Source organism: Salmo trutta, chromosome 16 (assembly GCF_901001165.1).
Source record: "Salmo trutta chromosome 16, fSalTru1.1, whole genome shotgun sequence".
Taxonomy (NCBI): Eukaryota; Metazoa; Chordata; class Actinopteri; order Salmoniformes; family Salmonidae; genus Salmo; species Salmo trutta.
The window spans coordinates 9106646-9121237 of NC_042972.1; the positions used below are offsets into that span (position 1 = coordinate 9106646).

Sequence of the window (14592 nt, forward strand, 5' to 3'; positions counted from 1 at the left end):
AATTCTCTAGCCTCCTCCTGTGTGCATTCCAATTCTCTAGCCTTCTCCTGTGTGCATTCCAATTCTCTAGCCTCCTCCTGTGTGCATTCCAATTCTCTACCCTCCTCCTGTGTGCATTCGCTCCCCCTTGTGGATTTCACAAAAGGAATGGACTCAAAATGTGCCATGAAAAACGCTATGCTTTAAAATTTGTATTCACTACGTTATTTTTGACATGAATACATTTGATAATTCATATTAATACTATAACCTCTTTCAAAACCCTTTATCAGGTTGGTCGTAATTCATCTTTGTTGGTGAAAATGTTAAATTTTTTGCAAGGCTGAGAAGAAAGAAAAAAAAAATACAGGACTCATGCTAAACGTAATACTCAAAAGTCTTAGCTTTATTAACATGGTTTTCCTTTTTTAGTCAAGTGACCATCAGACCGAACTTAATAACAAAATGACTACCGGATCGTCTGAGGACATGATTTCTTGTCTCAGCGTAGTTTACATGTTCATTACAAAAACATAAAAGACCACAAACTATGACAGAAATGCAAATACTGTGCAGTAGAGTGGAGCTTGTAAAATTAAAACAACCTAGCATGTTGGGGATTAGACGTGGTATTTGGAACAATTTCAAACCTGAATGAAACCATTACCTTGGTTAATGCATTTAATTTTATGGGGTAATATCAATGTTTTACACAATTCCCAGAGCAATCTAACTAAAATACCAGGCCAAATAATACTTCTGCTTTAACTTAAAACCATTGGTCATTCAAAACTCGCAAAAGGTAACGACTAAATAATTATCTGCGATTTGTCAACAAAACCATTTTTTATCCTTCAGGATCCAGGAACGCAGCAGAACATGGTGAGCTGCTAGCCCACCCTGAGCGGAGGAGCTACCAAGACGACTCCGTCACCTCTCACAAACAACATGGGGATGTTCCTCTTCGTTGACTGAAAAATAGAAAACCACATGATGGAATTACGTTGCCGTCCTGAACCTTCTTTCAGCATTTCAGTGTTACATTCCTAGGGCTGTCTGAGCACCTCTTCGGGGATCCAGAAATCTTGGTAAGAGGAGCGCCAGCACACTACCAACTACAAAGACATGTATTTAAACAATGCAGAATTTCATGGAAATAGATTTGATCGTAACTTCGACTTGGTTCGGAGATCCGTGACAAACAAGAAACCCCATTCCTTTTCTAGGGGTAATGAGTGTAAATGTTTATAGAAATACCTACAAATCACTTCTCCAGGGGGTCATTTATAGACAGAAATAGACATTTCAGCCACTACAGCTATTCTTGGGTTAGATCTCAGACACACAGTTGACAATGAAGGGGAAAAAAGCAGAGGGTGGTTGCCCTATCACTGATAGGACAATCTAGGGCCCCCCTATGGTGCATTTCCTCTCAGTAGGACAATCTAGGGCCCCCCTATGGTGCATTTCCTCTCAGTAGGACAATCTAGGGCCCCCCTATGGTGCATTTCCTCTCAGTAGGACAATCTAGGGCCCCCCTATGGTGCATTTCCTCTCAGTAGGACAATCTAGGGCCCCCCTACGGTGCATTTCCTCTCAGTAGGACAATCTAGGGCCCCCCTATGGTGCGTTTCCTCTCAGTAGGACAATCTAGGGCCCCCCTACGGTGCGTTTCCTCTCAGTAGGACAATCTATGGCCCCCCCTACGGTGCCTTTCCTCTCAGTAGGACAATCTATGGCCCCCCCTACGGTGCCTTTCCTCTCAGTAGGACAATCTATGGCCCCCCCTACGGTGCCTTTCCTCTCAGTAGGACAATCTATGGCCCCCCCTACGGTGCCTTTCCTCTCAGTAGGACAATCTATGGCCCCCCCTACGGTGCCTTTCCTCTCAGTAGGACAATCTATGGCCCCCCCTACGGTGCCTTTCCTCTCAGTAGGACAATCTATGGCCCCCCCTACGGTGCCTTTCCTCTCAGTAGGACAATCTATGGCCCCCCCTACGGTGCCTTTCCTCTCAGTAGGACAATCTATGGCCCCCCCTACGGTGCGTTTCCTCTCAGTAGGACAATCTATGGCCCCCCCTATGGTGCATTTCCTCTCAGTAGGACAATCTATGGCCCCCCTATGGTGCATTTCCTCTCAGTAGGACATTCTAGGGCCCCCCTATGGTACATTTCCTCTCAGTAGGACAATCTATGGCCCCCCCTACGGTGCATTTCCTATCAATAGGACATTCTAGGGCCCCCCTATGGTGCATTTCCTGTCAGTAGGGCAATCTAGGGGCCCCCTATGGTGTAACTAGCCTGATTCAGCTTATCAACCAGATAATTATTAGAAGCAGGTGTGCTAGATTAGGGTTGGAGTTAAAACCTACAGGAGGGCAGCTCTCCAGGAACAGGGTTGGAGTTAAAACCTACAGGAGGGCAGATCTCCAGGAACAGGGTTGGAGTTAAAACCTACAGGAGGGCAGATCTCCAGGAACAGGGTTGGAGTTAAAACCTACAGGAGGGCAGATCTCCAGGAACAGGGTTGGAGTTAAAACCTACAGGAGGGCAGATCTCCAGGAACAGGGTTGGAGTTAAAACCTACAGGAGGGCAGCTCTCCAGGAACAGGGTTGGAGATAAAACCTACAGGAGGGTAGCTCTCCAGGAACAGGGTTGGAGTTAAAACCTACAGGAGGGCAGATCTCCAGGAACAGGGTTGGAGTTTAAACCTACAGGAGGGCAGATCTCCAGGAACAGGGTTGGAGTTAAAACCTACAGGAGGGTAGCTCTCCAGGAACAGGGTTGGAGAAACCTTCACTAAAGTCTGACTTTAGGCCAAGCCCTGGTGTAGCAGAAATTTCTGCAGTTGAAAAGGTGGCGGAAGCCCTTTTTCATACCTTATAAATTTCTTCATACGTCTCCTCATCAATCTCTACTGTTGTCACCGTCTCCTCAACATCTCCCAAGATCATGTTCAAGTGCTGATCGTAGGCCTGGAACAAAGATGAACCGCATTAGACTCATGCAGGCCTATAGTTTGGCGAGATAAGATGATAAAGCTCAAAATTCAGGATGACAGCTATACACAACATTATAAACTAGGTGATTCGGGCCCTGCATGCTGATTTGCTGACAGCCGTGGTATATCAAGTTATGACAAAACCTTTATTATTAATGACATTACATTACATTGGTAAGCATTTTATAATAGCAATAAGGCACCTCAGGGTTTTGTGATATATGGCCAATATACCACGGCTAAGGGCTTAGACTACATCCTTGTTCAAACATTTTGCAACATTACAAATGCAACCAAGATGATCACCACGGTCATACAACTACCTACGTTCAATCTGCCCCTGAGTTCTCGGTCATTTCTCATCTTAACATATATCCTTTCATCCAAACTGAGCCTGATCAGATCCAGGGGCTCCTCCACTGTGTTGGTGGTCGTTTGCTGCAACACAAAGCACATGGGGAAATAAGTTGTTCACACTAGATATTGGTTTCATGGTAAATAGTAGCCTAACTGGTATTAGAATCACTTATCAGGCATAGACTATAGATTTCAATACATTTAACGTTACAAGAACTGTGGGGGGGGGGGGGGGGGGGGGGTGCAACGTCATTGTATTTAGCGTAAATGTTCAACACTTAGCTCTGGTCCAGGGCGTTAGTGCGCTGGACTACATCTATTCAAACCCATTACCTTTGCCTGAATTTCTAAATATACCGTCTGGAACATGACAGTGTTTGATTCTGGAAATGGTCCTCTACAGGCCGGAATGTTTAAAACATATTTACACGTACTCTGCCTATTGTCCATAGTGTTAATCCTTCAGATACTGTAGATATTTAATAGAAATTTGAGTATCTAAAGTCTCGTTTAGCCGAATTGTTACAGCACGTGCCTTTGGTCATGAGCAAAACATATTTGCCATAATCATAGACCCGCGTTTTGAAGTTGGGTTATCAATAACGTTACTTTCCGATTGATATTTTTTATCTCAAATTTCGACCAACACGACGGACAATCGGCAGAGTAAGTTTCAATATAATTCAATTCAACATACGTGTCTAGTTAGCGAATTGACTAATATACAAGCTAGCTAGCTTGCTACGATTGATATAGCTGGCTGCTAATCACCATGCTAACTAGCCACTGTTGCCTCCGTATTAAAACCACCAATGTTTTTACAATGATGCTGTTGGCTAGCTAGCTGGTTGCCGTAATCTACTGATACAAACCGGTCTACAAGTCTATTTCTCTACTCGAAATAAATGTTTTGCACAGAGAAAGATTGACAATAAAACGTTTAGCAAAACGCCAACCTGTTCAACTTCATCCGCCATTTTTGAACAGTTTCCCAGAATTCCTTGTGGTGAAGGGTATGTTCGATTTGTTCACGGAAGTAGACTGCGATTTACATGAGATGCACATGCAGAGTACCAGCGCTGCGTACATTAAAGTATCTTACAAATGTAAATAATGTTGACTTCATTAATGGCGATTAATAATTTATCATAACTTGTGTAGAATATTTCCAACCTCAGCTCGACCCTGATAAACAATAAATAACAGTCAATCAATGCAAAAGCGCCCCGCATAACCACGCAGATGGGTGCGTTCCAGAGAGTATCAGATTTGGGAGGTCGAAAGTTTATTGAACGTGCGATCTTCCCATCCTTTCATGTTATTAATAGCCTACTTTAGCTTTTGCCTTTTGTGTTATAGCCCGGTTGCGATATGTCGCGCATGTCCATAGGATTTGTGTCATTAGGTATTGTTTTCATCATTGCACGCGTGACTGAAACCGGGCTGCGTTTTTTCCCGCATGTCCTCGCGACGCGGGATGTAGAATGCAGGGATTAGTCATGCAACCGCAGTAGACTACACACCTCATCATCCTTCTCACCGATACCATCATCATACGGCGCTGCTGTTCATTTAAACAGGAGGGCAAGAGTGTCTGGGAATTATATTTTCTGTTATGTATTTTATGTTTGTGTGGTAGGCTATCCGATATGAATGACTTCTCCGGTTGCGGTTCTTGCGGTGCTGGCCGCTTGCCTTTGCGGTGTGCTTCTCCCGGTGGCTTGTAGGGACCATCTAAATTACAGACCAATCATTGGTAAACCATTCGAGATCCATCTAGGGTGAATGGGTATGTATGTGTCTCAGAAATGCTCCTTATGTAACGTCTTGATCTGTTTTATTCTAGAATGTTCTGGGACCATATTGTACCAATGTCAGCATGTCACTGTCAATTTTATAGGAAGTGGAAATGGAAAACTCTCACTTCAGAATGACATCTTGACTGTAGATTGTATCGATTTTTTTATATTTATTTTTAATTGTTAGATTTCATGTTTTTCATTGATCAACACGAATCTTCATGTAGCCATTGTATAGTTATAGACTTTTCAATATTTACATAGGGAGTTCCTTTTGTGTAGCCAAGTAGGCTAAATGGCATTCATTGATAAAGGTTTCTAGCAGCAAAGCAGGTTTTGTGAAAGTATGTTTAAAAAGCAGTTTATATATGTAAATGCCCCAAAGGAATGTAGGGCTAAGCAACTAAATAGTCTCTTGAAATCACCTATAGATGTTGCCAATCATGACTGAGAGAGAGGACGGTTAAGGGGAACGATGAATCTGTGAGATGATGATGGTTTTATTAAACACACATCTTTACATTAACACCATCCCTCAGCTTTACAGCAAACCAAGTGGCTGGGGTTGCTGGTTTGGTATTTTTTCCAAGGAGTGGTCTTGTTGTAAGTCTTGTCCAAGCCAAAACGGCCCATAGGGCAGGAGTCTATCTCCTGTTTCTGTAGTGTGAGGCAACTTGATGTACAACTACATCCCCTGGACAGGATGCTAGTCTTGTTGTTGTAATGTAATCTGTTGTAATGTAAAGTGTATTGTAATGTAACATGTGTTGTTGTAATGTAAAGTGTATTGTAATGTAATCTGTTGTTGTAATGTAAAGTGTATTGTAATGTAAAATGTGATGTAATGTAAAGTGTAAAGTGTATTGTAATGTAAAATGTGTTGTTGTAATGTGAAGTGTATTGTAATGTAAAATGTGATGTAACGTAAAGTGTATTGTGATGTAAAATGTGATGTAATGTAAAATGTAATATATTGTAATGTAATGTAAAATGTAATGTAATGTAAAATGTAATATATTGTAATGTAATGTAAAATGTAATGTAAAGTGTAAAATTTATTGTAATGTAAAATGTGTTGTTGTAATGTAAAGTGTATTGTAATGTAAAATGTGTTGTTGTAATGTAAAATGTGATGTTGTAATGTGAAGTGTATTGTAATGTAAAGTGTAAAATGTATTGTAATGTAAAATGTGTTGTTGTAATGTAAAGTGTATTGTAATGTAAAATGTGTTGTTGTAATGTAAAGTGTATTGTAATGTAAAATGTGATGTTGTAATGTAGTGTAATGTAAAGTGTATTGTAACGTAGAGTGTTTTGTTATTTAAGGGGTCCTGGCCCAGGAGAACATAGTGGGAGACCCTCATGCTCAGGGATCATCCTACATCGCTGCTTCCTATGTAAAGCACCTGGAGAGTGCTGGAGCCAGAGTTGTCCCCATAAGGTATGTGTGACTGACGTGCTTTGAACCGGGGCCTCTTGAATGCCAGTGCATTATCCCAGATAAGTCAAAGCCTAGTGATTTTCTCGGAAATAAAGCACAATGAAAGGCTTTGTAATCCACCTCACAGTTTTTTTCTCAGTATCTGTTGAGTGTCAAAAGTATGTTGGCTGATTGTAATCATTTACTTCCTTCATTCCTTCCTCTGATAGAATAAACAGAACCGATGAAGAGTATGAAAAGATATTTAACTCAATAAATGGGTGAGTGAAATTATTGTTCACTTATTTATATAACCGTAATTAGATACCTTCGTGGGAATAATTAAAATGTGAAGGACTATAGGCTATTTGATTGGTTCATTGGTTGATTGATTGATTGATTGGTTGTTGTAGGCTGCTGCTACCAGGTGGGGGTGTAGATCTGCAGATTTCCCAGTTCAGTCGTCTGTCAAAGATCTTCTATGATCTGGCTATCAAGGTACTCCATACCCACCAAAATGATATTTGTTTTTTATCCTTCATTGACGATGAATGTATTGAATTGTTTTCAATAACTATAAAATGGTTTCAAAGAATTAATACATTGTTAAATGTCCAATATATGGTACCCACAGTTTACGACACGGACAGCGGGTTCCATTTTGCCCCCTACCTCTTCCCCTTGTTCCAAATGTTTCTATGTTTACAGATCTGAAGTGTCTGGTTAGGTGTTAGCAGGCTAGTGGTTCAGCTTCCACTATATTACTTCTACCTGTTGAGCAGTACTCCTGTTGTTTCATGCTCGTGTTTTGTCATTGTCTTCCAGACCAACGATGCGTCTGATTACTTCCCCGTATGGGGCACGTGCCAAGGCCTCCAGCAGATGACAGTACTGTCCAGCAACAAGAACCTTCTGACTCTGACAGAGACCAAGGCTGTGGCCCTGCCTCTCACATTCACCCCAGGTCAGAGACAACACTGCATTCTCTATGTGTATAGGCCTGTGTTTGTCTATGAATATTGATATTCAGTGGTGTAAAATACTTAAGTAAAAATACTTTAAAGTACTACGTAAGTAGGTTTTGGGGTATCTGTACTTTACTTTACTATTAATATTTTTTACTACTTTTACTTAATTCCTTAAGAAAATATTGTACTTTTTACTCCATACATTTTCCTTGACACCCAAAAGTACTCGTTACATTTTGAATGTTTAGCAGAGCAGAAAACAGAACAGAAAACAATTCAATTCACACACTTATCAACAGAACATCCCTACTGCCTCTGATCTGGCAGCCTCTCACTAAACACACATGCTTTGTTTGTAAATTATGTCTGAGTGTTGGAGTGTGCCCCTGGCCTTCCGGAAATAAATAAAACATTTAAAAAATGGTGCCATCTGGTTTGCTTAATATAAGGAATTTGAAATGATTTATACTTTTACTTTTGATACTTAAGTTTATTTTAAACCAAATACTTTTTCTCAAGTAGTATTTTACTGGGTGACTTTTACTTGAGTCATTTTCTATTACTGTATCTTTACTTTTACTCAAGTATGACAATTGGGTACTTTTTCCACTACTGTTCATATTGGACTTGTACACTGCACAGATCAAGTTTTCTCTCATTGGAGTTCAAGATTGTGTTCATTGGGCACCAAATAGTAAACAAAACTGACTGAAACCAGGAGGGACTACCTGGACGTTTAAAGCATTTTACATTGCGTTTTACATTGCCTGCCTAAATGATAAAGTCGTCTTGACCAAAATGAACTGATAATTGATCTCGCCAATGGATTTTCAGCCTTTATAGCTAGACTCTGCAGTTGAAACAATAACAAGGCATTCACCCCACCTCTGTTTTGTTAAACAGCGGAGGAATGGGCCTGGATTTATTAACTAACCCCTTTCAAATGCATAGACAGAGCTATGGATGCAAGGACTGACCATCCATGATATCAAAATGATTGTTTTAACCATGTTTTGAGGCTATACAGTGTTTGTTTACATTGAAGTTGTTTACAAATATTGGAGCAAAAAAAGCTTATTTTGGTTTCTGATGGGGTTTCTGACAGTGGAACTAAGCTTTTATAAGGCATTTCTAAGTTATATTCTACAAGATTCAATGGGTATATGTCTACTTTATAAGTCCAAAATGTCAGAAGACAACATCACCTCCAACTTCCACAGCTGGAGTCTATCGCTACAGGTACTGATGGACTGGCTGGCTGGCTGACTGATGGACTGGCTGGCTGGCTGACTACAGGTACTGATGGACTGGCTGGCTGGCTGACTACAGCTACTGATGGACTGGCTGGCTGGCTGACTACAGGTACTGATGGACTGGCTGGCTGGCTGACTACAGGTACTGATGGACTGGCTGGCTGGCTGACTAACTACAGGTACTGATGGACTGGCTGGCTGGCTGACTAACTACAGGTACTGATGGACTGGCTGGCTGGCTGACCACAGGTACTGATGGACTGGCTGGCTGGCTGACTACAGGTACTGATGGACTGGCTGGCTGGCTGACTACAGGTACTGATGGACCGGCTGGCTGGCTGACTACAGGTACTGACTGACTGCTTACTGACTTACTTACTGACTACAGGTACTGACTGACTGGCTGACTGGCTGGCTGGCTGGCTGACTACAGGTACTGACTGACTGCTTACTGACTTACTTACTGACTACAGGTACTGTCTGACTGATGGACTGGCTGGCTGGCTGACTACAGGGACTGACTGACTGACTGATGGACTGACTGGCTGGCTGACTAACTACAGGTACTGACTGACTGGCTGACTGACGGACTTACTGACTACAGGTACTGACTGACTGGCTGGCTGGCTGACTACAGGGACTGACTGACTGGCTGACTGGCTGACTGACTGACTGGCTGACTGACTGACTGACAGACAGACTGACTGACTGACTTACTAACTAACGGTTCTTACTGACTGACTGACTGACTGGCTGGCTGGCTGACTGACTGACTGGCTGGCTGACTGGCTGACTGGCTGGCTGACTGGCTGGCTGACTTACTAACGGTTCTTACTGACTTGCTTTAGGGAAGGGAGGAAAAAAAGGCTAGAACAAGTAATACTATTTCTGAGAATTATAATAATTTTTCAAACCACTGCGACGTAATACCACCTGAACCCGTCCCTGTCTGAAGCAATACCACCTGAACCCGTCCCTGTCTGAAGCAATACCACCTGAACCCGTCCCTGTCTGAAGTAATACCACCTGAACCCGTCCCTATCTGAAGCAATACCACCTGAACCCGTCCCTGTCTGAAGCAATACCACCTGAACCCGTCCCTGTCTGAAGCAATACCACCTGAACCCGTCCCTGTCTGAAGCAATACCACCTGAACCCGTCCCTGTCTGAAGCAATACCACCTGAACCCGTCCCTGTCTGAAGTAATACCACCTGAACCCGTCCCTGTCTGAAGCAATACCACCTGAACCCGTCCCTGTCTGAAGCAATACCACCTGAACCCGTCCCTGTCTGAAGTAATACCACCTGAACCCGTCCCTGTCTGAAGTAATACCACCTGAGCCCGTCCCTGTCTGAAGTAATACCACCTGAACCTGTCCCTGTCTGAAGTAATACCACCTGAACCCGTCCCTGTCTGAAGCAATACCACCTGAACCCGTCCCTGTCTGAAGCAATACCACCTGAACCCGTCCCTATCTGAAGTAATACCACCTGAACCCGTCCCTGTCTGAAGTAATACCACCTGAACCCGTCCCTGTCTGAAGCAATACCACCTGAACCCGTCCCTGTCTGAAGCAATACCACCTGAACCCGTCCCTGTCTGAAGTAATACCACCTGAACCCGTCCCTGTCTGAAGCAATACCACCTGAATCCGTCCCTGTCTGAAGCAATACCACCTGAACCCGTCCCTGTCTGAAGTAATACCACCTGAACCCGTCCCTGTCTGAAGCAATACCACCTGAACCCGTCCCTGTCTGAAGCAATACCACCTGAACCCGTCCCTGTCTGAAGTAATACCACCTGAACCCGTCCCTGTCTGAAGCAATACCACCTGAACCCGTCCCTGTCTGAAGCAATACCACCTGAACCCGTCCCTGTCTGAAGCAATACCACCTGAACCCGTCCCTGTCTGAAGCAATACCACCTGAACCCGTCCCTGTCTGAAGTAATACCACCTGAACCCGTCCCTGTCTGAAGTAATACCACCTGAACCCGTCCCTGTCTGAAGCAATACCACCTGAACCCGTCCCTGTCTGAAGTAATACCACCTGAACCCGTCCCTGTCTGAAGTAATACCACCTGAACCCGTCCCTGTCTGAAGCTATCTGAAAACGCTTTTGAATGTCTGTGCATCAGAGTTACCAGAATATAGCTAATTCCATCCTCTTCTGTCCTCCCATGACCTAGACTAGAGCAAGGAACTTCCTTCTCAGCCTCACTATAGTGTAGCGCAGAGAGACATTCAATTATGTGTTCTATTCAATTATATCACTGTAACATTTTTGATTCCGGAACGTTACAAAAGAACTAATGAACGTCGTGATTCATGTCAGCAGAACTACAGCCGGAATGCCAAGCTGAAACATTTCTACAAGGTTCTGACCACCAACACAGACGGACGGAGAGAGTTCATTTCTACCATGGAAGGTACTGTACAGTGTCTGAACATGGCTAGAGAGACTTCATTTGGCCATCAAGTGAGAGTGTTGTAACCATTGGATACTTGCAGTGGCATGTGTGTAAAATGCATTCACCTCAGTGTATTGATTATCAAGACCCCAGGTCCTTGTTAGCCACACTGTAACCGGAGCCTCGAGGTTCTGTTGACAAGCTGAATGTTTTCATTGGTCTGCTCTCTTGTTGTAGGGAATCGCTAGCCATTGTAGACTGTTCCAGTGGCTATACTGTAAAAAGAGCCTAGATTGTACATTTTCATCTGTTTCCTCTCTGGTAGCGAATCACTATCCGTTCTATGCTGTCCAGTGGCACCCTGAGAAGAGTCCCTTTGAGTGGGTCGATAAGCCAGGTATGGTCCACTCTGCTGCCTCCGTCAGAGCATCCTTCTACACAGCACTCTTCTTTGTCTCCGAGGGTGAGTTATTTTAGTTCACTTTTCTTTAACCAGGAAAATCAGTTAAGAACAAATTCTTATTTGCACCGCTGGCCTGGTGAGTGACTGTAGATTAGATATTGGACTGTACAACGCTGGCCTGGTGAGTGACTGTAGATTAGATATTGGACTGTACAACGCTGGCCTGGTGAGTGACTGTAGATTAGATATTGGACTGTACAACTCTGGCCTGGTGAGTGACTGTAGATTAGTTATTGGATTGTACAACGCTGGCCTGGTGAGTGACTGTAGATTAGATATTGGACTGTACAACGCTGGCCTGGTGAGTGACTGTAGATTAGATATTGGACTGTACAACGCTGGCCTGGTGAGTGACTGTAGATTAGATATTGGACTGTACAACGCTGGCCTGGTGAGTGACTGTACAGTTATTGGACTGTACGATGCTGGCCTGGTGAGTGACTGTAGATTAGATATTGGACTGTACAACTCTGGCCTGGTGAGTGACTGTAGATTAGTTATTGGATTGTACAACTCGGGCCTGGTGAGTGACTGTAGATGACAGTCCAGTTATTGGATTGTAGCTGTGTTGGACCATTAACCTGTAGATGACCTTTACATGACCTGTAGATGACCTGTAGATGACCTGTCATCCTACAGTCATACGTTGTCAGAGAAGCAAAATGGTATGTTAACCCAACATGACACTAGCTCTACATTACACATGACACTAGCTCTACATTACACATGACACTAACCCTACATTACACATGACACTAACCCTACATTACACATGACACTAACCCTACATTACACATGACACTAGCTCTACATTACACATGACACTAACCCTACATTACACATGACACTAACCCTACATTACACATGACACTAACCCTACATTACACATGACACTAGCTCTACATTACACATGACACTAACCCTCCTACATTACACATGACACTAGCTCTACATTACACATGACACTAGCTCTACATTACACATGACACTAACCCTACATTACACATGACACTAACCCTACATTACACATGACACTAGCTCTACATTACACATGACACTAACCCTCCTACATTACACATGACACTAGCTCTACATTACACATGACACTAGCTCTACATTACACATGACACTAACCCTACATTACACATGACACTAGCTCTACATTACACATGACACTAACCCTACATTACACATGACACTAACCCTCCTACATTACACATGACACTAGCTCTACATTACACATGACACTAGCTCTACATTACACATGACACTAACCCTACATTACACATGACACTAGCTCTACATTACACATGACACTAACCCTCCTACATTACACATGACACTAGCTCTACATTACACATGACACTAACCCTACATTACACATGACACTAACCCTACATTACACATGACACTAGCTCTACATTACACATGACACTAGCTCTACATTACACATGACACTAGCCCCGCGTTAGACGAGACACTAGCCCCGCGTTAGACGAGACACTAGCCCCGCGTTAGACGAGACACTAGCCCCGCGTTAGACGAGACACTAGCCCCGCGTTAGACGAGACACTAGCCCCGCTTTAGACGAGACACTAGCCCCGCTTTAGACGAGACACTAGCCCCGCTTTAGACGAGACACTAGCCCCGCGTTAGACGAGACACTAGCCCCGCGTTAGACGAGACACTAGCCCCGCTTTAGACGTGACACTAGCCCCGCGTTAGACGAGACACTAGCCCCGCGTTAGACGAGACACTAGCCTGGTCCCATATGGTTGTGCTTTAAATCAACCAACTCCTTCTTTGACTATTATTGTAATGCCAGAGTATGGTGGCTACAGCACATACAGTAGGCCCACAGATCTGGGAGCATGCTAGCATTAAACACAGTTAGCTAACATCTTTTATTAATCTTTTCATCCTCCTGTTCACAGCCATGAAGAATCATCACAAGTTCTCTTCAGCCAGTGAGGAGGAGAGAGCTCTCATCTACAACTATTATCCTGTCTTCACAGGTCTAGATGGTATATTCCTGCAAAATTATTACTTTGACTAGATTTACAATTGATTCTAGTCTATGTACCTTTGCTATTGTAAAAGATTGTTTGGACTTTCTGTGAAATTTACATTTGTATTTGAGCTTTGATTGTAGCTGTAAAAACTCTTGTTGGAATCAATGGTTATTGCAGTTGATGCAAGTTGTTGCTTTGTTATTATATAATTGTAAAAAGGTTAGCCTTTTTGATGTGATTTCAAGTCTTGAGAACTTTGTGTTGTTGAAAAAAAAACAGTTTGTTTAAATGTACTACCATTGGATGTTATGATGCAGTGTTTTATTAACGGGAAAATATGTCAATTCTACCATCTTCCATGTAAGAACCATTACAAAATCATGACTGGAACATCTGAAAATAGAACGAAACTGCCTGCACACAAATCTGTATGAAAGTAAAAAAATTCTGCATAGAAAAGTCTTGGCCTAAAGGTTTTTTCAGTCCGCCTATTAGAGATCGACCGATTATGATTTTTCAGCGCCGATACCGATTATTGGAGGGCCCAAAAAAAAGCCGGTACCGATTAATCGGCCAATTTTTTACATTTGTATTTATTTGTAATAATGACAATTACAACAATACTGAATGAACACTTATTTTAACTTAATATAATACATCAATAAAATCAATTTAGCCTCAAATAAATAATGAAACATTCAATTTGGTTTAAATAATGCAAAAACAAAGTGTTGGAGAAGAAAGTAAAAGTGCAATATGTGCCATGTAAGAAAGCTAACGTTTAAGTTCCCTGCTCAGAACATGAGAACATATGAAAGCTGGTGGTTCCTTTTAACATGAGTCTTCAATATTCCCAGGTAAGAAGTTTTAGGTTGTAGTTATCATAGGAATTATAGGACTATTTCTCTCTATACGATTTGTATTTCA

At 42.6% G+C, this 14592-nt stretch overlaps 2 protein-coding genes across 2 annotated transcripts; one reads left to right on the forward strand and one right to left on the reverse strand.

Moving 5' to 3' along the window:
• Positions 1-358: 358 nt before the first annotated feature.
• Positions 359-4389, reverse strand: lsm3 (LSM3 homolog, U6 small nuclear RNA and mRNA degradation associated). Its single transcript, XM_029692909.1, has 4 exons — positions 4297-4389; positions 3311-3421; positions 2862-2957; positions 359-950 (listed from the first exon to the last, which is right to left on the reverse strand). Exons 1-4 carry the CDS (start codon positions 4315-4317, stop codon positions 870-872), a joined length of 309 nt encoding a protein of 102 aa, XP_029548769.1. The 5' UTR covers positions 4318-4389; the 3' UTR covers positions 359-869.
• A 237-nt stretch (positions 4390-4626) lies between these two features.
• On the forward strand, positions 4627-14124 carry LOC115150037 (gamma-glutamyl hydrolase-like). The gene is made up of 9 exons (XM_029692910.1): positions 4627-5129; positions 6466-6580; positions 6790-6840; positions 6973-7057; positions 7385-7567; positions 8707-8766; positions 11118-11208; positions 11516-11653; positions 13588-14124. The coding sequence occupies exons 1-9, from the start codon at positions 5126-5128 to the stop codon at positions 13707-13709; spliced, it is 849 nt and encodes a 282-aa protein (XP_029548770.1). The 5' UTR covers positions 4627-5125; the 3' UTR covers positions 13710-14124.
• Positions 14125-14592: the final 468 nt, after the last annotated feature.